The following is a 22,329-nucleotide window of genomic DNA, read 5'->3' on the forward strand; positions in this document are numbered from 1 at the left end:
TGCTGACAAAGAAAATAGCAATGTTATTGGTTTACCTGTTCCACCCACTGTGCCATTGCTCATCAGAGAGCTAGGAGTTTGGGAGCTGTGCCAGGGACCATCGTGAGTGGAGTTTGGGACTCCCAGGGATCTGGCAGCAGGCTGAGCAAAGATGATACTTGGATCATTCAGGTTAACAGCACTTTGATTTGTAGTGGATGGGCTGCTGCTGCCAGACCTTGCTGGGAAGGTAACACCACCAGGGTGAGAGGGGTTTCCAGAGGATGAGAGCAGCATCTGAGCAGGGATGGGCCATGAGTTGCTGGGAAGAGGTATTTGTGGGGGAAAGGGGAAAATCCCAAGATTGTGCAAAGGGGAAAAGCGTGTGGGGGGAGAGTGTGGAAAGTTAAACATGGGTCGCGGAACCTGGTGAGGAATCTGTGCTGAAGGAGTTTGTTGCTGGTCAAGCTTAGTTTGCAAGGGCTGTGTCTGGTTGCCTGAATTTTGTTGTAATGGCTGAGGCTGTGGAGAGTATGATGAATGATGGGATTCTGACTGCAGATGAAAAAAAGACATAGTTACTTGTGAAAAAAGCAATTACTGATTATATTTTATTAATCTATTTACAAATTGAGTGTAAGCTTTTTTTAGAAGACTCTTGGCTTGCATGATGGCACTTACAATATACACTGTTCACTGCAACACCACTATTATTCCTTGTAAGAGGCACCAATTAAAATGTATGCAACGTACATATTGTAATGTTAAAACAAACATGAATTGGCTTTATCTTCAACGGCAGTGCTTTTTCAGATAGGGTATGTATGCTATATTTATCGGCAGGTTTACCGTTATGTTTCCATAAATGTTGTCATTTAGATGTATAAGAGACATGTGACACTACTTTTCTGCAGAGGCAAAATTATATATCTACCATAGAATCCAGTGTAACCATGCCACTAGGGACTAAATAATCAGAATAACAGTATAATACTTGCTTGGATTTTCTAAGCAATACCATATCACTAAAACAAAAACGAATTGTTTTATTCAGCAAGCTAAGCAAAATATTTGAAAAGAGGTATAAAGCTAAATTCAGAAATGAATATCTTCAACAACTTACCGACTCAGAGGCCTGCCGGGTCCGACATGGACGTTCAATCTGCTGGAGTGGTGTAAGAACTGGCTGTGGGAGGATCAGGCCTTGCAAGATCTGAGGGGCTGAAACAGCGAAGCAACATGCTGTTACACATCTCCTAAATAATCTAGTGTTTAGAGGGTGGTTACTGTTCCCCTTAAGCAAATCTTTCTGCATCTTACCCATAATTCCACCATTCTTCTGCCGGACTGGGTTGTTTTCAGGACAGTCTCTTCGCACATGTCCCACATCCCCACAAGTAAAACACCTCTTCTCTCTAAGGTCTCTCTCATCTTCCTTTATGTCCTTATCATCATCCTTCTCATTCTCTTTCTTTTTGATTCTAAAAAAAAAAAAAAAAAAAAAAAAAAAAAGCATTTCTAGTCAAATCACCAGTTGTGTAACTTACTTATATATATATATATATATATATATATATTTTGCAGAAGAGGAATATTAAATATACAATAAAATGTACAAGCTTAAAGTAAACAACACATGAGAAAATGCAAAAAGTAGAAAACTGAAGAACATGTATGGAGCTCAAAGCAGCTCAAAGGTCTCTTACCTTCTGCGCTTTGGACAGTCTTTCATGTAGTGACCAATCTTCCCACATACACGGCAGCACCTGTCATTGGGAGCTAACTCTCCATCGGTTAGCACTTTGGAATCAAAGAAGTACTCCTGTGTGCAGAAAAATAAAGATAACGCCACAACTACACATCTATGTGAAATAAAGCATGTGTTAAGTTAGTGTATAGACGCCTTATATTCAATGCAGTGGATTTACCCGGCATGAATCCTGTTTGGTCTTCGTGTACTAGTTGTAGGATAACTTTTCCTATTCTACGTGAAATAAAGCAGATACAAACTAATAGAGAATTTGTTTATATGAAGCAGCATGTATTAAAAACTTTATAAAATTGTGTGTGGCTTGGCATACATTATGGCATTTAGTATCACAGCCATTGATTTAGTCATCTAAGGATAATGTCTTTCCTACCACTCCACTTTTCATTTGATTAGAAAGCAAAAAATAAACTAAAACATCTGTAAAATACAGATAAATAACTGTCAGTTGTTTGATGGGTAATAAACTGGACATTCCAGGATGGTTACTGCTACTTTTCTCAAGCAATGTGGCTTCTGTTTAGTAATTAAAACAGACTTGTTTATACATGTACAAAATACCAATACCACATTTTGTATGTCAGAAAAAAAGGCAAACTGGGAGTGATTCAGAGCACAATCTTCTTACATTGACACCAATATAATACACAGAAGGGCTGATTCACTAAAGTGCGTTAAAACGTGCGCTATTTATAGCATGCATTAAAAATTCACTTAAAGTATATTTGCGTTAATTTAGATCCAATGCTGTTTGCATTATTTAAGTCGCGAAGACTATTTTTGTGCGGTATTTGACGCAACGTGCACTAATTAACGCAGCGCGCTACTTGTCGCGCGTGCTAATTAACGCATGTGCGCTACTTATCGTGCACACGCCATATTAGCCATACACAGCATTACTTTCGTAAACCTACTTTTTTTTTAAAATGACCATTTCCCTGCAAACTGGAGGCTGCATCACTCTAGGGCCAACACATACTTGAATAAATCACACTGCAAAGTCCATATTGTGTTGCCAAAAGCTCATGAACAGTACTGCCTGCTTCAAGTAGGTGTTAATTTTCGTATAGAGTAATGCGATATTTAGCGCATCTAAGTGTTTGTGAATCATTTGTTAGTATTATTTCTGAGCGCTAATTAACGCACGCGATACATGCTATAATGCTTTAGCGAATCACGCGGTTTTTGTTTTTTTTGTCAATTTTAACGCAAAAAAGCATGCGATAAGCGTTATCGCACCTTAGTGAATCAACCCTAGAGTGCTGTGGAAAGCACGTTCTACATTCTAGTCCCATTCAAAAGTTAGCCAATAGGAGGCAGGACACAACAATAAAACAAAAATTCACTGGCTATAACCTACAGCAGGCAGAGCCTAGTTCAGTCTTGTACCAAAGTTTATAGGAGTATAACACAACATGCACCAAATATAATACAACAGATATATTACCAAAACCATGTTGCATGGATACTGAGGGCCTCGATCAGGAAAGGGAAGTCCTGTGTCTCCTTTGCCCCATCGTCAGATTGGGGGAAACAGGAACAGTGAGGATGTATCACAGCTGTCCCCATGAAAGTAGGGCAAGAAAGGCAAGGCCTATATGCGGTTTGAAGGACCTTCTTGCTGAAGTGAGTTTCAGATGCTGCAAAGGTGTCAAACTGGTAAAATGTAGGCAAACTGGTAAAATGCAGTGTAGGCTCGCTGAATGTCTTGCTTGATCCAGCAAGAGATAGTGGTCTTGTGATCTGGGGTACCATGACGGGCCCTGAATGCAGGATAAATAGGGAGTCTCATGAAGGTAGAACTTGAGGGCCCGGACAGGATTGAGAGAGTGGAGTGCCACTTCCTTAGGGTTAGCAGGACAAAACAATGCAATGGTTATCTCCTGATTCAAATGGAAGGCTGGCACAACCTTGGGAAGTAATGATGGTACAGTGCGAAGGACCGCCTTATCAGAATGAAATATGAAGAATTGGGCCTTGCACGACATAGCACTGAGATCAGATATGTGCCTGGCTGAAGCTGTCACCAGAAGGAAGACTGTCTTCCAAGTGAACCACTGAAGTGAAAACAAAGGCACTGGTTGAAAAGGTGGATTTTGGAGCACTTGCATGACCACTGGAAGGCTGGAATAGGGGCTTGGAATGGGGGAGCTATGTGAGCCACCCCCTGAAGGAAGGCTTTCAGAAGAAATGCTAGACATTTCTGGAGCCCACGGAAAGACCCATGAAAAGGCTGTTCTGAGATGTTCTGAGATGTTCTTGAATTCTTGTTATGTGTGCCACAAAAAAGTTTCCCTCTGTGAAAGGAAGAACACGCCTTTGGCTGTGGGAGTAAGGTGCTGTTGCCCCCTGCAGCTTGACTAATAATTTTGTCAAGTTTGGGGCCAAAGAGAAGATTCCCCCTTGAATGGAATGAAGGTCAAGTATTTCTTAGACAAAAAGTCATAGCTTCATCCACAGAGACTGTCAAGCTGCCACTGCTAGCACTGAAGTTCGGCTGCCAACTTGTGCAGCATCCAGGGAGGCTTTGCAGATGTAATTGTTCATCTCCTTGACCTGGAACAAGTTGGTGACAAGGGGCTCCCAACAGAATCGCACTGAGCAGGGAGCATAACCGTGACTGTATTGCCCTGTCATGGCCGTGGACAGCATAGGGACAAGAAAAGTGCCTGAAGCCTTCAAGCTTCTTGTTCGTAGTCTCCTTGAAGGATGAGGCATCAGTATCTGGAAGTGCAGTGTTCTTAGAAAGCTGAGACACAGGAGCATCCATTGAAGCTGGAGAAGCCCATTTCTCGGTGAGTTCTGGTGAGAATGAATACAATTTTGAGAAGTGGCAAAAAGCTTAAAAATGTCTCTCAGGTTTGTCCCACTCCTGTTAAATGATCTAGTCAAGCTAGGAGTAGGAACGGAACACAGGTGAGGACTATTTGTGACGTTTAAACAGAGTCTTGGAAGAGTCTGAAGTGACCATTGGTTCCTGCATATGAAGTATTTCTAGAACCAACAATATGAGAGACTCTATGACCTTAGAAGAGTGTTTGGTAGACTGATCATCCCCATGATCTGAACTATGTGACAGCTCATCTTCTTTGAGGCTAGATTCTAGAGGATGGGGAGAAGAATTTATGGAATCTGCTTAGCTTTCTTCTGAGACTGTTATGCTTGTGGCATTTTGCATAGGTTAGACATTTAACAGCCGTAGAGGAGGTTCACCTAGTAAAACAGGCTGTCATTGGATCCCTCATATAGTGGGGGAATGAACGAAATAATCCCAATAGGGGAGAGTTGTGCACAGTAAGGAATGGCAAAGAGGAGACCAGTGGAGGACAATGCCCCAATTTTTAAAAATTTTTTTAGAGTGGCATGCTCCTGCTTCCAGTCTTGTTCAACCACTACCCCATCCATAATGTGCTCCTTCAGGACCTGGTGCAGGATTAGACCCCAACCAGCACCAGGTTTAAGCCCTCTCTGTCTGCTAACCACATTCATTATTTTAGCTGGGGACAGTCATCCTTGGTTGCCTTAACAAACCACTGGAGGGTAGCGCAGGTGGTGGGGAGGGAGGTGGAGCTGTTCCAGTGGGTTCCTAAAGGGAAAAACTCATACTTACTTGTTGTAAGTTTCAGTTCCTGTACAGTCTTCCAACCAGCAAACTCTCCTCCAGTGCAGGAAGGGAGAGGTTAGGTCGAGCTGGGTGGTAAATGCTAAACAGCAGAAGAGACCCTGGAGACAATCCCACGATGGGAGATGCTTGAGAGAGACACCCTACTCTGTGTAGGAGTCTTGTGCATCTCCTGGTGTTACAAATGTATAAAGAGAAAATAATAGGAAAACCAGACATGTCCTAAACTCCTGAAGAAAAAAAAATGAACTGGGCTCTGCCTGCTGGGGGATGTAGCCAGCTAAGGAGGAGCTAGTTCTTCTTTAAATGTTGTGTCCTGCCTCCTAGTAGACCAGCTAAACCCACAGTTTCTGTGTCCCCCAATCCGACAATGGAGAAAAGTGACTTTACGGATAGCTGATGCATTAAAACCTTCTGTTGATTTTTTTTAGCTAGGCTTAGCAAAATTCTCACTATAAACAATTACTAATCACTAAAAGTAAACAAAACAAAAAAACATTAAGAATGGGTGGGAACCTTTGCTGCAATAATATCTCAATAGTCACTAGTTTATGAAGAAGAAATCCTGAACTATAGCTGTAAAAATATTGGGAAAAAAACTTACTCTTTCAAGACCAGGGATGGGATAGATTGGCGTTCCAAAGAGTTTCCTTCCATTAATAAATGCCTTCATGATAAAATTTGTCACTAGTACAAAAAACAAAGAAGCAAGGAAGCTTATTATTGTTAATGAAACAGAGAAAGAATAATGACTTTAGTTGACAGTTCTAGTAGTTTATTTTTAACAAAAAAAAAAACTACTTACTTTTCACCATCAGGTGAAACAGGTGAAACAAAATATCTGATTAAAAAATGTGTAGACAAAGATTACACTATTCTTCCCCCTTAAGGGGTTGCTATACCTTAATTTTTTATTTTCCCTATGGGTTTGCCTAGAAAAAAGAACAATAGCTGAAAAAAAAAATATTAAAAAAAATAATATATTATATGTTCTGCTTTTCTTAAAGTCCCTGTGTGTGTGGCACTCTGTTCTTCTATTGCTAAATTTGTCCAGCACCTGGGGCAGTTGTTCTTTGGAAGCTTCTCATAGTCTGTAAGAGGAGAAACCATACATGTATACTACAAAACGTATTCCCCAATACTAAGCAGATACTAATTCTGCAGAAATGATGTAAGTGGGTAAATTATTGGATTTCTCAGAAAGTTTAGCAAGTTATATCAGCATCACATGTAAAGAGCTTTCAATAGATTAAACTATACATGGCAGATGTAATAACCAAAAACAAATGATCTTAGCATGATCAGAGAACCAAAGATGGCACCAGGACACAAAGTTTCAGCATAAATAACATAAAATTATTATTATTCTACTCACTTTTTCTGGAGACTCCAGCTCCGAGATTATGATTGAGGTCAAAAGGGTCTAGGCAAGAGAACAGATAACATTTTAAATATCCTTTATCTATAAGGTACGAATTGATACACTTTCCCATAATGTAATAAAAGAGGGAAGAATATCTGCTCCATATACTTCCCACACAAATAGGGGCACATTTATCAAAGTATGATTGATTCCGAAAACAAAAAATTCGTATTTTTTCTACTTTATAGACCTGGGCTTATTTTGTGTGATTTTTTTCGTTAATTTGCGACAAATCTTACACGACAAAATTGTATTTGTCGCAACGAGTACGAAAGTTTCAAACTGTTATCGTGACTTTCCTTGGGCCAAGTTGGAGCTGCAGCGTGCCATTGAGTCCTATGGGAGGCTTCAAAAACATACACAGAAGGATCAAAGCTAGAAAGGTTTTCCGCCGTTTATGATTGTTCGGATACGAAAATGTAATGACTTTTGGAATGCAATTACGATATTATCGTAATGATTACGAAGCATTTTCGTGACATTTCCGATCATCAGAAATTAACGTATCTACTCCGAATTTCACCCATTTCGGGATTCAAACTCGTACTTTGATGAATGTTCCCCTTAGTGTGCACATGCAGTTGCAATCTTAAACACTTCAACTGATAATTCGATATTTTGTTTTGGCTACAATGTGCTTAAAGTGGCAATATAACCCTTTTTAAACATTGCACTGAACATACTTTTATTTTTTATTTCTTGCACTAAATATGGCAAATTCTAAAAGACTGAGACTAAAGTTACATACTTCCTGACTTGTATGAGCACAATCAAAACAACCCACTGTATAAACAAACCCTTCCCTTCCCTCTAGCTGTGAGATAAAGAGCAGTTCATTACAGAGAGAGCTTCTCAGTGGACTGCTGATTTGATTGTGCTCACATGAACAGGAAGTGTGATTTTACTTTTCCTTTTAGATTTTGCCCTGTTGAGTGCAAGAAATAACTAAAATCATACATCTTTCCTAATGAATTCAAAAATTCAACTTATATTAAAAACTAATGATGAAAAAGTGGGTATACTGGCCCTTTTTTTATACATATCACATGAATTTTTTTAACTGTTCTTATAAGCCATCAGATGATCTGTATGTTCAGCAAGTGGCACAAATGTACATAAAACAGAATGTGTACAGTAATTATACTCTCTCAAAGACAATATTAAGTGTAAATATGTGTCAAATGCTACAAAAATATACTTGCCTTATATAGAAAAGACTTACGGTAAGTATTGCTCAGTCTACATATCATTGCACATTCTTATTTGTTTATGGTGCAATCTGAAGTTAAGGAGTTGATATTAAAAGGGATGTAAATTAGATGTAGCGTTTTTCATTAACACAGTGTCGGACTGGCCCACCAGGATACCAGGAAAACTCCCGGTTGGCCAGGGGGCCCTCCTGACCATTTGGCCTACTTCATAACCATTCCCTATTTCTGAATGGGAACAAAGAGGAGAAATAGATGGAAGAATAGATGCTAGCATGTAAATACAAGAGACTTGGAGAATTAAGCGGTTGAGTGAGGAAAAATAGTTTGGAGAGTGGGCCCATGGTCTAAGGTTTTCTGGTGGGCCCCTGAGGTCCCAGTCCGACACTGCATTAACATGATGGCAGGAGTGGTTCAAGTGGTTAAGGATGTATTTTGCTTTTATTCAAAAAAACAAGCAGTCTCCCATCCTTTAGTATAAAACATATACCTTCAATAGCAATACATTTAGAGGTCCACTGCTTTTCAAATGTAGTTAGCAACTTTTTCTGTCGAATGCTGATGACATATTCCTTGAAATCAAACTCTTCAGTGTAGAATCGAAGGAACCCAAGCCACAGTTCCCCAACAGACTCTCTATTTTTGCCAAGTGAAGGAAACCGGTTTCTCTATAAGAAGAATAAGACAAGGACAGTAAAATCAGCACCGACAACATTAAGAATTGATTTAAGAATGCAATGGTAAAGTCATTTCTGTTTTCACATACTGTAACAATAACACAATATATTGCTTTACTTTAGTTAAAGGGTGAATAACTGACTACTTTTTACCAATGCATTTTAAACATGGTAAACATATAGAATATCTCAAAATTGGGATTTTTTTTGTTAACCTATTGTTAAATCTTTTGCTTTTCTTGAGCACAAGAATTTAAAGCTTGACACAATTTCAACAGAACTCCATAACTTTAACATCTTTGTAAGTACCATTCAGTATCCCAAAGTTTGGCCTTTGCTAAGTGCACTGCCAACTTCAGCAGGCTATGGAATGGTCTACAGGGATACTGAGGTTTGTCCAGTATGTCAATATTTGCCGATATCATGAAAGCAGAGGACACATAAGAACTCATCATAGCAGTGCAATATGTTTTAAAGGAGAAGGAAAGGTAAAAACTAAGTAAGCTTTATCAGAAAGCTCTATGTAAATACAGCCATAAGCACAGAAAAGCTGCACAGAGTCCTCTATCAAAAGAAACAGGATTACTTATCTCCTTTTTTGTGAACATGTTCTTCGGTATCAGACTTCCTCTCTTTAAGGGCTCCTTCAGGTTTGGGGTACGAGTCTGCTCAGTTCTCTCCTCTCTCCCCCTCCCATACGCATGCATAAGAACTCATTCCTCCACACAGGAATGTGTGATCTGAGCTTCCAACAGCTATAAGTGCAGCAGAAAGCTACCAAGACCAAGCTAAAATGGCAGCTGCTATTGGAGGGAGCTTCTAGGGCTCTTTACTCAAGTATAGTCAAGCTTTCTGCTGAATATCTATATTCTAGGTGGCACTAATATGGCAAATCTATTGGCAGTAAAATGCCAAGATGACTTTCCTTCTCCTTTAAGTATTAGAAATCAGCCTTTAGAATTATAGGGCTATAACAGGAGTGGGAACTATTTGCCAGAATGCTTAACACCAGGGTTTTCGATAATCTAAATCACCATACATTAAATCTAATAATTTACAATTAAACATTAAATAAACCCAGTGGGATTGTTTTTCAATCAACATGGATTATGATAACTAACCTTTTTTATAGAGAAATAGGAAATCATTAAAAAAAATATTGCTTAAAATGGCCTCTATGGGAGATGGCTTCCCACAATTCGGAGCTATACATTGAGATCTCATACCCATGCTACTGTGTATTTAGTTTCTGTGTAAAATATACAGTTTTGAAGTCATGCACATATCAATTAACATTAGAAAGCTGCCATTGAAAGAGTAAAGACTAGATAACTTTGACTAATAGTGATCACAGGCTAAAAGAGCAGTAATTCTCAAAACACCAAAAAATAAGAGTGTATCAAAGTTTTTAAAATATTATGTGCTGTGTTCCTGCTTTGGTAAAAGTTGTGTGTTTGCTTCAAAGACTACTTTAGATTATATAAACAAAGCTGCTGTGTAGCCATGGGGGAGGTTATTTAAACTGGAAAGGGTACAGGTTACATAGCAGATGACAGATATAATAAAACACCATTATATGATACAGAGCTTATCTGTTATCTGCTATGTAACCTGTGCTTTTTACCCTTTTTTTTCTTGCTTGAATTGCTGCCTCCATGGCTACACAACAGCTATAGAAGTCTTTCTGAAGCAAACACAGAACTTCTAGCAGTGTAGGGAAGCTCTACATTACATTTTACTTACTTAAAAAACTTACTGTTTCTTTAACATCAACTATGATGACTACTGGTGATCATAGGGAATTAGAGCAATGACTGAAAACATACGGATAAAGACTGATTTCTTTCATCACCTGATTTAGTCATCAATCCCAATGACAATAGGATGAATAGAGCAGCACCAGGTTGTACACCTGCCCCACTATGTACCAATATTGATTACATGACTGTATACTCACCAACTCTTCTGTGTTATCAAAGAAAAAGGCATTCCAGCCATCCACCATTCTTTGTGGGGTTTCTTGCCCATCATATATCTACAATAAATGAAGCAATATGCATGCTAAATAAGTTTACATCTATGGGCAAGCTATTTATTTAATTTTTGGCCTAATGAGTAGATCTGTTCATTTAAATGCTAAAGTACTAAGGATAATCTATTTTAACAAATTTACATCTATAAATGCTTTCTTTCTAAAAACTTTCCATTTCAAGTCTTTACAGTTCACAAAGTCATACAATAAAATACATAACAATGCTTTAGACAATCTAATAAATACACTATACAAGTTAAAGAGGGTCCATACCTCCAGAAAGCAGAGTACTGGTTTAGGAAGTGATGCAATACACAATATCCCTTGAAATAAATGAGTCATAAGCTTATTTAAATATGGACCAGGAAAAAGTAGTATTAAAGGAAAACTATACCGACAAACAAAATTAACAATTTTCATAAAAAATATACTTTTTTAGTAGTATGTGCTATTGGGAACTCCTAAATAGAAAATTGCCATTGTAAGAATTAATGGCCGGCTCCTGGGATCATAGGATTCACAGTGCACACAAACAAGCCAAGGCACACATACATGCTAGCCTCCAACACAGACCTTCCTCGCACACCCTTAACTCTCCAAGATGAATTAAACGCCCGGTGCTCACTGCCAGAGGGATCGGCACCCTCCAAAAGTCCAGAATTGTCAAGTAATGCAAAGGCACTCAAGGCTACAAACGGGACAAGCCCTTAAATTCAAGCTTTATTGTGGTAGTGCAACGTTTCGGGGCAAAATAACCCCCTACCGCAATAAAGCTTGAATTTAAGGGCTTGTCCCATTTGTAGCCTTGAGTGCCTTTGCATTACTTGACAACACATACATGCTAGGCCACATCAGTCAATTAATGGACTTCTGTCTTTTGCAGTTAGAGCTGCATTATTTCTGGTCATGTGATCTCTGAGGGAGCACACAGCCAATCACTAAATGGCGGATCAAGGGAAAGGATGTAAAAGGACAATATTTACTGATATATATTCCAGTTTGGTGAAATTATTTAATAGGCCACTTAATATAATATAAACTCTCTCTTGATTAAGCATTCTTTCTGGGGGTATAGTTTTCCTTTAAAGTGAGAAAAACCCCTATGAGTTGATATACATGTATTCTATCACATACAGATTATATTCTGTTGCTCTCCTACCTCTTGAAGCACTGGAATGACAGGAGGATTTCTCTGCTGCAAGAAGTACAGCACCATTAAAATGTAAGCATATGATGATAGACTCCCTCTTGAAGCATCACCAATGTCACAGCGCTGTAAAGACAAAAGCGACAGGTCATATCCTATAGAGAATTATATATATATATATAGATCAAATATAATACTAATAATAATAATAATAATAAGATCATCAATAATAATAAGACCATCAAATGCTCACTTCCCTTATAAATACACTGTACAATTCACTTAAATTAAGTGCATTTTAAGGATCATATAGTGTGAAGCAAAGGTTCTAATAGTATTAAATAATTGCAGAATCAAGTAAATTATAGTACCTTGGCAAAGAACTTCACTGTGTATCCAAGGTATTTTACCCGTGGGTCGATGGCAGCATATGTAGCCAACATTCTGGTGTTGTGCTGAGCCTGACAATAACAAATGTTATCAGAATTTTGTGAGCAAGTTGATCAGGTTGATACATGATATATACCACTTTGTAAGAATATGCATATCTCTAAAGTACAATTATATTTCTTACAAATAACAGAACCATACACCTTGCAAAATTGGAAACCTATTGTGGTATCTAAAAACCACAAGGCATTAGACCAGTAGATCTGTGGGAATTTTACACTGGTTTGTGTTTCAATAATTGACAAAGAGATTTCCTAGAGTGACAGTAGCCTGCTAACAAAGCATTTTTCATTTAAACACACTGCAAAATTTTGCCTTGCTCTTAAACAATACAAATGAAATTTAAATTTACTAATGTCATGCATCTTCCCAGGACATACCAGAGTGTTGTACAAGCTTATGTCTCCTTCCACACCACTCTCCTTATGCTCAAACTTCACTATTGGAACCTTGGCAGTAGTTATTGCCAATATATTTTTTAAACCTAAAATAAAAAGAAAAATAAGTCTAAAAGGACCTAAGAAGAACATGAGGACAAAATATTGGTAAAAAAGATGGATTCATAATTTTCTGCCACCATGTGTCAATCTAAATAATTTCAAGATATCTAAAATGATTTTTATTTATTTTATTTTTATTATGTCTCGTGCCTATAAGTTGGTAGTAGACCCATGATATATAATCAGTTTTGGCATAGTCTGATCATATGTGGCTTCAGTAGGTACACTATACATGTACCACAGTTATTGGCAACAACATCCCTCAGTCTGTGAGCATGTTATTTTAAATCAGAGACATCCATTCATTGCCACCCTAGCTGGAAGGCAAAAGACCCTCCCCTCACTACCAGCTTTGTGGTAGTTGCAGTTCAACATTAAGTACAGTGCTAAAGGCTGCCCATTTCTGGACTCGGAGTAGTAGAATACAAAGTTTCAAACACATTATACACAGGCTCTGTTGTGAATGTTATAGGTTTACCTGGATGCTTTTTAAGAACCTTTGCTAAACCATCAATAATTTCTTTGCAGTTTAGTTTCTAGAAAAGAAAAAAAAACACAAAGAAAAAAAATAATTGAAACGACGAGTGCACAAAGAAGCAAATAAATCAATCTGCTTCAGTCAAATGTACAATGTAAAGTTAAGACTGTAAGCTCTTTCTTACCTTTGCATTTTCATGACCCTCCAGGGTCATACAGATATCTAGGTCACTATCACGGAAGCCAAAACCATTCTTGGATGAGCCAAACAAGCATAGCCTGGAATGGTCTAAGATGAACATAAACAAGCAGGTCAGCTCATTGCAATCCCTATTTATTTCAATCATATTATTCACAACGAAAAAAAGTATTCCCCCTGTTGTAAAATATAAAGACTTTAGAAAACAATGGGGTTTATTTACAAACTTGGCAAATTTACACTTGGGCAGTGACCTGTGGCAACCAATCAAATCAACCTGGAAGTTGGCTGAAAAAAGCTAATTACTGAAACGAACATGGGAACAAACGCTTAATGAGTTGCTTAGTGACATTGCTAAGTGAATTCTTTTTAAAACCACGCAGCTAATATATATTTTGTAGTTTAAGTACAGCTTTCTAAACTCAATCTTTATCCTCTACAGTTCGCCTTAGTTTTTACCTGTTATACATGAGCCAGTTTGAGCCACATTTAATTGTAAAAAGTTAGGGACCAACACAAGAATGAAGAAAGTTTCTGGGGGTTTATGATTGGATATTTAGTAGCCCCTATATGGACTGGCAATCTACATGAGGCTCTGCTTGGTAGTACACCTGATTTTATGCAAACTATACGTGCCTCCAAGCTAGGAATTCAAAAATGATCGCCAGCTCTGAGGCCAGTGGGAGCAAAATGTTGCTCATGAGCTACTGGTTGGGGATCACTGCATTAGAGTAAACAAAACTAAAAGACTACAAGCAATTGTAAATGGCAATAAATTAGGAGTTGAAAGGTAAGCTAAATCAGCAGTTTTGCAGTAAGGATATAATGTGGATAATATACTGGAATATATATACCTACAATAACATTATGTGATTATATTATGGCTGTAAGTTGGTTACTTACTATTAAACTCCTTCCGGATAAACCTTTCAAGGTATGCCAGGATCTGTTCCCGGTTTTGTTGCTCACTAGAATTAGGCGACAGTTCATCTAAATAGAAGTTAAGAAGACACATTTATGTCACAATTATGACCACTTTACTCATTCTTCTTTATTTATTTGTTTGGTATATATTTCCCTGCAGAGACCCCACCCAGGACCAAGAGAGGTACATTTGTACTCCTTAAACACTCACAGTTCCTTACACCTTCAAAAATGATAGTCAAAAGAATAGCTTTATATGTATAAAGTATCAATGCCACCGCTGGAATTAGATCTGATTGGGCAGAAATGAGTGGAGAGCTAGTTGTCAGTGGAAGAAGGTGTGAGAAAGAAGGAGGTGCAGTGACAAGAGAAACAATACTGAAGAGGAGAGAGCAAGACAGAAATTGCAGGTCCATGGAATGAGAGCATGAAGCAGGCTGAAACTGCAATAAAAGTAAGACGAGTTAAGACTAAAATGAAAGAAAAAATTAAAAAATAAAGAAAGCTGTGTGAAACACAAATTAGAAGAATGCACTGCAGTGATAAGAGCACTAGAAGAGAGAGTGAGCAGGCCAATAGTGAAATGTGCAGCAAGATAACTGGGTAAGTATGGGATGGAACAAGTAAGAAATAGCTTTGCAATTCTAAAGTGAGAAGAGAGAGCAGAGGTAACAGTTTAAGCCTGGGTAAATTTAAGAGAGAACAGAGCAACAATAAGTACAAAGACACCGCTGGTTACAATGTGGAGAAGGAAACAGTGGAGGGTAAACTTGTATGAGGAGTAAGAGAAAGTTTATAACAAGGGTCTCATAAAAGTGCTCATCTTTCTTATGCAATACTTATTACAATCCAAATTAAATGCAATTCAGAGTCACCTTCATGGAACAACCCGCTTACCATAGCATCTCTTGCACACTCTATCGAGAATCTCCCGGAACCTTACAGTCATAGGAGGTAAAGGCTTCAAGTCTATCTTCTTGAAGTCCTCAGGACAGTCATCTTTGGCGTGCCCATCACGCTTGCAGATACTGCACACTATGGTGGGAGGCTTAGAAAAGGGAGAGAATTGGATTAATAAGAAATGGCTCACTTTGCCTGCAGCCACAAACAAAACTATCAATAAATATACTAGGTATTTGTCCAACACTGAATGCAACAAATATACTGAACACACAGGAGGAGTTGGTCTAGAGGTTAAATGTGGAACCTCATGCTTGAGACTGGTATGATTCGTCGGGCAAGTCCTTGTGACCGCGGACAAGTCACTTAATCGCCTGGTTTCCCAGAATACTTAATACGCCTATAGTGGCTGCTTACTATAAATATATTGTAAAGCAGGAGAAAAGCACTATATGAATGATATCCTTATATTATGTGCAATAATTGAATAACTCTGAGATTTAGCCTTGTCATAGACACAACTACTACTTGCTACTATTCCTTTCCGGGACCTAGGGTTTTTTGGATAAGGGGTCTTTCTGTAATTCGGATCTCCTACCTTAAGTCTGCTAATAAAATTATTTAAACGGTAATTAAACCTAATAGGATTATTTTGGCTCCAATAAGGATTCATTATATTTTAGTTGGGATCAAGTACAGGGTACTGTTTTATTACTTGAGAGAAAAAGGAAATCATTTTTAAAAATGTGAATTATTTGATTAAAATGGAGTCTATGCGAGATGGCCTTTCCGTAATTCGGAACTTTCTGGATAATGGGTTTCTGGATAAGGGGTCCGATACCTGTACTAAATGATCCTGTTCTCACACGAAGGCCTATTAAACTAATTCTGCCTCTTTAAAACAAACATTTTGATCCATACCTTCCCAGAAGTCAATATATCCTTGTCAAAGATATAGAGTAAATCTTCCTCACTGAGGCTTCCTTCATGCTTCAAGGCTTCATGATCAAGTGAGGTAGCAAAAGTGCAGTTGCTAGACCAGTTATGCAGAAGCTGAGGTGCTTCTGTGTTACACCGTTCTTCAGTAGTATCAGTAAGCTCTTTTATAGCTAAATAGTCCTTGCCATTACAGTTTGAGTTCTCTTCGCTTCTTAAAAGTTTTACAGCATGGTGGCTTTCATCAACAGATAGTAAATCCAATTTGCTAAACTCTGTTAAAGGTTCTGTTTTGTCAATGTCCCCACCAAGATATTGTATGGTGCTAACATCACCCTCTTGGAAAGGATGCAATTTCCCATCAGTTTCTAGGACTTCTTCAGCAGAAGGGATGCTCTCATTGTCTGCTCCATCTGTCCCACATGTATCAGCATCTGGGAGGCTGCCATTAGCCTCATTATCTTCAGGCTTGGATAATGTTTTTCTAGCATCTGTTGTAGATTTATTTTGTTCCTTGCACTGTGGACAGGCAAAATATCTATAGGCTGCTCGGAACCGCTCTAAAATGTACTCATACACCATTTGGCTGTTGAGGCTTCTTGCAACATTCCTCTTTAGTGCAAAGGGATCTAGGAAAAAAACACACTCAGACTAAAATTATAGCATACAGTACTGGGTTCATAGTAGATGTACCAATAAAAATATGTGGATCAACAATAGTTTCGTAATATTACAATAAAATGACTTATTGAAGCATAGGTATGTTTTAAAGGGGATGTAAAGTCAAAAAACATAATCTTTCCGTCCTACTTGGACCAAATGAAATAAATCTGCAATATAGACTATTCCCCTGACATCAGCTTTGCTTACAGATCCTGTATACAGAGGAATACAAAGCTCCGGTTAGGTGTGTTTAAACTGCTTTGACATCTTATAGTGTTTTCCAATCTTAGAACAATATATCAACACTAAGCTGAAAAAATGTGCTGATATGAACCTTAACAAACTGCTGTGTGCCATAACAGCCATGATTCCCATTATCTATAATAGGGATCCCATTGATGATAACAAGAAACATGCTGAGAAAATTCCTGGCATTTTTTGAGACGGATTCCCCACACTGTAAGAAGTAAGGAGGACAATCAGCCAATGTAGAAAAAAATTTAATTGAATTTTTAGCAAAAAAAAAAAAAACAGTAGGACACAAGTAAACTAACAGATCTGTTCTGCAGAATTATCACAGTGATAGCACTTTAACAGAACAGTAGCAACAATTTTTCAGAACTTAATCCTATGCTAAACTGCATTAATAATAGATAAATCTACTCCCCCTGAACTATTTCTATTGAGTCACCCATAAATCCTCTGGAAGTCTCTGAAAAGGTGATTTGGCACTGTATAACCCACATAGCTTTGCATATTTAGTCTTAGTGCTAAACCAGAAGTCATCACAGATTTATATGAAAAGCAAATTTAACATCACCTATTTAAAATATGGCCTGCAATGTTAATGTATGTTTCTTTCTCTCCTGCCAGCATTGGTTTGAATTCCAGGAGGAGGATGTGTAACAGATAACTACTTTAGATCACTGATTTTGATGCTGCTGCACTATAAATCTGCCATATGATGATTTCCAGTTCTGGACTGAGAACAAGCACGCTAAGCTATGTAGGTTTTTCAATGCATGGTTACTTTATTCAGAGACTTTGAGAAACTAACTTGTATTTATGGTGCAAATCTGCATAAAAACTTAAAGAAGATGTAAAGTCAAAATCTAAACTCAGTGTGAATTTATAGCCCCAAGGAAGAAAAACACTATAAGAGATGTTGTAAAAAAAAAAAAAAAAAAAAATTGTTTTCCTGACATGTCATTGTCCAATTACAAACAAATAAAGGCAAACAAGTCAACAAGACCTATTTGACAAATGTATTTAACAACTTTACCTTCAATGGCTAACCGCCTTCTCGGCCAGTTCTTGTTGTCCCTGGATAGTAGGCCTTGCACCCGCACACTTATCACGTGTTCTTCCATTGCAAATTCCAGTGTGTAAAACTTCAAAAGCTCCAGCCACAGATGCCCCAGGGATTCTTTGGGAGGGTGGTCAAACACCAAAGCGCTCTGATGGACATAAACATAAAACCCCTGACTTCTACAAACTGGTAGATCTGCCTCAAAACACTGCATTTTATTCTGAAAGTGTTGTTTATAGAAATAGATTTACCAAAGCATATTTGTGAGAAGTAAACAGGACACTTCTACCTGGCCCTACTAAAAAATAACTGTTTAGTCTTCAGAATGAGTAAAAGGGGGCATACGTCCACCTGGGGCCAACAATATCTGATCTGTGGCCTTCCACAGCTGCACAAATGCAAGCCTCAACGTTGAGTGATTTACAAGAAATTTAGTATCTTTAAGAAACCAAAGTAACAAAAAATAAAAAAAAAAACATAAATAAGTTAATATTAATCATATAAATCTCTCTCACATTAGCTCCCCGTACATGACGCACCCACATACATATGGCAGAAATGCACCTGTCATTTCTCAAAGCTCATATTTTGTGAAACACGTTAAATGAGAAGGAAAGGTAAAAACTAAGTAAGCTTTATTAGAAAGGTCTTTGTAAATACAGCCATAAGAACTCACAGAAAAGCTGCACCGAGTCCTCTATCAAAAGAAACACAGGATTTCTTGTCTCCTTTTTTGTGAACATGTTTTTCGGTATCAGACTTCCTCTCTTTTAGGGCTCCTTCAGGTTTGGGGCACGAGTCAGCTCAGTTCTCTCCTCTCTCCCTCTCCCCACTCCCATAAGAACTCACTGCCCCCTCCATTAGGAATGTGCAGTGTGAGCTTCCAACGGCTATAAGCAACAAGAAGCTACAAAGACCAAGTTAAAATGGCAGCTGCTATTGGAGGGAGCTTCTAGGGCTCTTTACTCAGGTATAGTTAAGCTTTCTGCTGATTAAATATAACCTTCTAGGTGGCACTAATGTGGCGAATCTATTGGCAGTAAAATGCCAAAATGACTTTCCTTCTCCTTTAAGGTACTGGGACACGATGAGATTAGTTGCCTGCGATAAATCTTGCTTCTGTGGGCAAATAATCTGCAAATGCTTTCCCACTGACAATAATAGTGGGTGGTCTCTTGTACTGAGTTCACTGCACGTTAGGGGGGAGCGCCATATTCTCTTGCACTGTAAGAGATAACTTTCCCATAAAAAGGAAGCTTTTGCGTATTATAAGATGTTTAAAGCAGCATTTTGCCAGAGAGCATAAATAATTATTGTTTTTTTTATTAATGAAAAATCCACCATGAATTAACTTAGGCAGAGAAAGTTAACGAGTCATTTAATTTCTGAATAAGAAATCTAAATACATACATGGCAACCTGCACTCATATGCATATAATATACTTTTATATAATGAAAAACATACAACTTATCTGTACTAATATCTGTAGCATTGCCTGCACTTTAAGATGATCTTTTATACAATGAAACCCACTCACTCTTCCTTGCCTTTCCTTGTTCTTCCTACTTTCCAATTCAGATACTGCTGTCTTTCTGTGGTTCTGTTCTGTTCTTCCTCTCCCATCTGTGGTTGATGAGCCTTTGTTCTCATTGTTACTAGATGGTCTGTATTCCCAATCAAGGTAGCAATCATCAGAAACACCTTTAAGATGGTAGTCATCCAGTTTCTTTGACTCAAAACCATCTATCTGCAAATATATTGAAGAGATGTTGCAAAATCATACTTGGGAGCAAGTATGTAATAAATCGAATACCATGTGTATCATGAGTATATCATTTATTTCACCGATTTATTTTGAGATCAAGGAAAGGAAAGGTAAGGTTGCTGCTTACCCAGGGGCCAAGATATGCTGGTAGGATTGGTGGCTGTCTTTTCTGCAGGAAAAACACCACCATTAAGGCAAAACAATAAGATGGGATTCCACCTTCTGCTTGGCAGTCTATGTGACAAAGCTAAAAAAAGACATAAAGAAGGGTTAGAACTTTAGAATTTTTAGATTCTTAAAAAAAAAAAAAAAAAAACACAGACCATCAGAATAGACCCTTACATATTACGTTAAATGTTTATTAAAAGCTGAATTTCCCCTTTAACCTAATAGCACATTGAACTCTTTTCAGCTGTTGTATGACAGCTGGATAAAAAGCACTTGTGACCATTTGATTTTTATCTATTTAATATTTATTGACAAGAGCATTTTGAGGGCTTCTTTCTGCACTCCCCTGCAGTGGCGTTCTCCTACCTTACACCACAGTGGGGTTACACCACAGAGGAAAAAAACACATCCCACTCTTCCTTGTTGGGCTGTACTAGCACAGGCAAATGTAACCACCAATGCAGGTGGAACGCAATATGCGCGCACTAAATTTCTTAATGGTAGGGTCAATTAGAGGTGACGATTAAATTGATACTGACATGTCCATTATTACTGGGGAAGTTTAAAAATCAACTTTTTTCTTTTTAAAAATGCGAGCCCGCCCACCCCATGATAACTTACCTCATGTGTCCCTCTGATTTAGTTTAGGCTGCCGTTAGATTCTGTCAGTCACGCTGTGCTGAAAGTGGCGCAATCCTTCCACAGGCTCTAGCAGTGTTTTCATTTATAACCGACCTATGGAAGGACCGCATTGCCTACAGCCCAGTGTGACTTAAGAAAACAGAGCAAAGTCTGCCCCTCTCATTTCCATTACTGAACTGCAGGTATCTCTGGGGAGGGGAAGCATGGTGGCATTTTTAAGCAGAAAAAAAGTTTATCCCTAAACTCCCCAGTAATACTGCCACATTCCTATGGATTTTTAATAGGAACATGTTAGTATCGCTGTAAATGTTTAGGCCCAAGTATGAAATTACTTACCCTGGCCCAGTAGCGAAATGCCATCACAAGTGGGATAAGAACAGGCTCCAGTTTGCCAATAGCTTCTAGAAATTCAGTGGTAAGGCACGCTGTGTCATTTCCAGCACTCACTTTACATGTCAACCCACTAAAAAGTAAAAATGTAGCACACAAAGATTTTTTTAGCACCCTCCACGTGAATAAACACCTTAATACCATCGCATTTTAAAAAATCACTGGCTATACATAACCAAAACTAGGAAGCACAAGACTACTGATGTATAACTTAATAAAGGGTATAGAATATATACCCTTATGAAGAAAAATCAGCTAACTTGGCAACTCTACAATAGAATAGGTGCTCAGCTTATGGGCAGATATGATTACAACATATAAATATATAGAAGACACATATAATAATATTTCTGCTGCCTTATTCACCACCAGAGAATTCCAAATAAGATAAATCACTTCAGATAAAAAGACAGGGATAATTATGAGTGCATCTGTCCCCTTTCGACTTCACAGAAAATTTGTGAAAAAAGTTTAAAGTTTTTTTTTTCCTTCACTTGATTCACCTAGAAGTAGAGATACACTGAATCCACTATTTTTGGATTCGGCCAAACCCCAAATCCTTTGTAAAAGATTTGGGAGAATACTGAACCAAATCCAAATTGCTTATTCAAATTAGGATAAGGAAGGGGTAAAGAGAACCACGCACACAGCATGTGACAAAAAAATTTCAACTTCCGTGTTTATGTGGCAAAAAGCCACATGATTTTAAGGATTTGGTTAGTGAAAAATCCAGCTGAAAAAGAATGAATCTTGGCCAAATCTCGAACCGAATCCTGGATTAAGGGCATCCTTACCTAAAAATTAAAACATGGAACTGGTCACTGCTCCTGTACTATAGCAACAAAGGGAAAGTTGTTGCACATAGCCAGCTCCATGTCCATGTTGTAGCTTCCCAGATACAGGCAGGTGATCCCAGTGGAGCCAATAACAGGGCAACCATTTGGAGGTTTTAACTTTGAAGCAAGCAAGTTGAAGGTAAAACTCCGCCCCTTTGTAAAATGTATAATGAAGTAGTAGAATTCTTAATGAATCAGATGAAAGCGAGTGTAGGAATGGACAGACTAGGGATGACTTTGATGGCCAGTTAGATTATATTGCAATATATGGACAAACAATCCCAGCTTTTTTTTTTTTTTTTTTTTTTTTTTT

The 22,329-nt window shown here is 38.1% G+C and overlaps 1 protein-coding gene across 4 annotated transcripts in view; it reads right to left on the reverse strand.

Annotated features, from left to right (window-relative positions):
- Nucleotides 1–22,329, reverse strand: part of tut4 (terminal uridylyl transferase 4) — a 55,165-nt gene that overhangs the window by 4,418 nt on the left and 28,418 nt on the right. For 2 of the 4 annotated variants that reach the window (XM_002931456.5, XM_031900956.1), the window contains 20 exons: nucleotides 21,127–21,253; nucleotides 20,108–20,227; nucleotides 19,753–19,962; nucleotides 18,188–18,362; nucleotides 16,228–16,871; nucleotides 15,304–15,454; nucleotides 14,386–14,472; nucleotides 13,469–13,572; nucleotides 13,285–13,342; nucleotides 12,687–12,790; nucleotides 12,228–12,317; nucleotides 11,869–11,982; nucleotides 10,635–10,712; nucleotides 8,491–8,668; nucleotides 6,745–6,792; nucleotides 5,974–6,056; nucleotides 1,686–1,801; nucleotides 1,300–1,460; nucleotides 1,103–1,200; nucleotides 36–534 (listed from right to left, as the gene is read on the reverse strand). In XM_002931456.5, the coding sequence (XP_002931502.3) occupies nucleotides 36–534; nucleotides 1,103–1,200; nucleotides 1,300–1,460; nucleotides 1,686–1,801; nucleotides 5,974–6,056; nucleotides 6,745–6,792; nucleotides 8,491–8,668; nucleotides 10,635–10,712; nucleotides 11,869–11,982; nucleotides 12,228–12,317; nucleotides 12,687–12,790; nucleotides 13,285–13,342; nucleotides 13,469–13,572; nucleotides 14,386–14,472; nucleotides 15,304–15,454; nucleotides 16,228–16,871; nucleotides 18,188–18,362; nucleotides 19,753–19,962; nucleotides 20,108–20,227; nucleotides 21,127–21,253 (3,245 nt within the window). Of the gene's footprint in view, nucleotides 1–35; nucleotides 535–1,102; nucleotides 1,201–1,299; nucleotides 1,461–1,685; nucleotides 1,802–4,200; nucleotides 4,550–5,973; nucleotides 6,057–6,744; nucleotides 6,793–8,490; nucleotides 8,669–10,634; nucleotides 10,713–11,868; nucleotides 11,983–12,227; nucleotides 12,318–12,686; nucleotides 12,791–13,284; nucleotides 13,343–13,468; nucleotides 13,573–14,385; nucleotides 14,473–15,303; nucleotides 15,455–16,227; nucleotides 16,872–18,187; nucleotides 18,363–19,752; nucleotides 19,963–20,107; nucleotides 20,228–21,126; nucleotides 21,254–22,329 lie in introns of those variants that run through there. The other 2 variants (XM_004914010.4, XM_031900957.1) reach the window with 2 other exon arrangements.

This window comes from Xenopus tropicalis, chromosome 4 (assembly GCF_000004195.4).
Source record: "Xenopus tropicalis strain Nigerian chromosome 4, UCB_Xtro_10.0, whole genome shotgun sequence".
Taxonomy (NCBI): Eukaryota; Metazoa; Chordata; class Amphibia; order Anura; family Pipidae; genus Xenopus; species Xenopus tropicalis.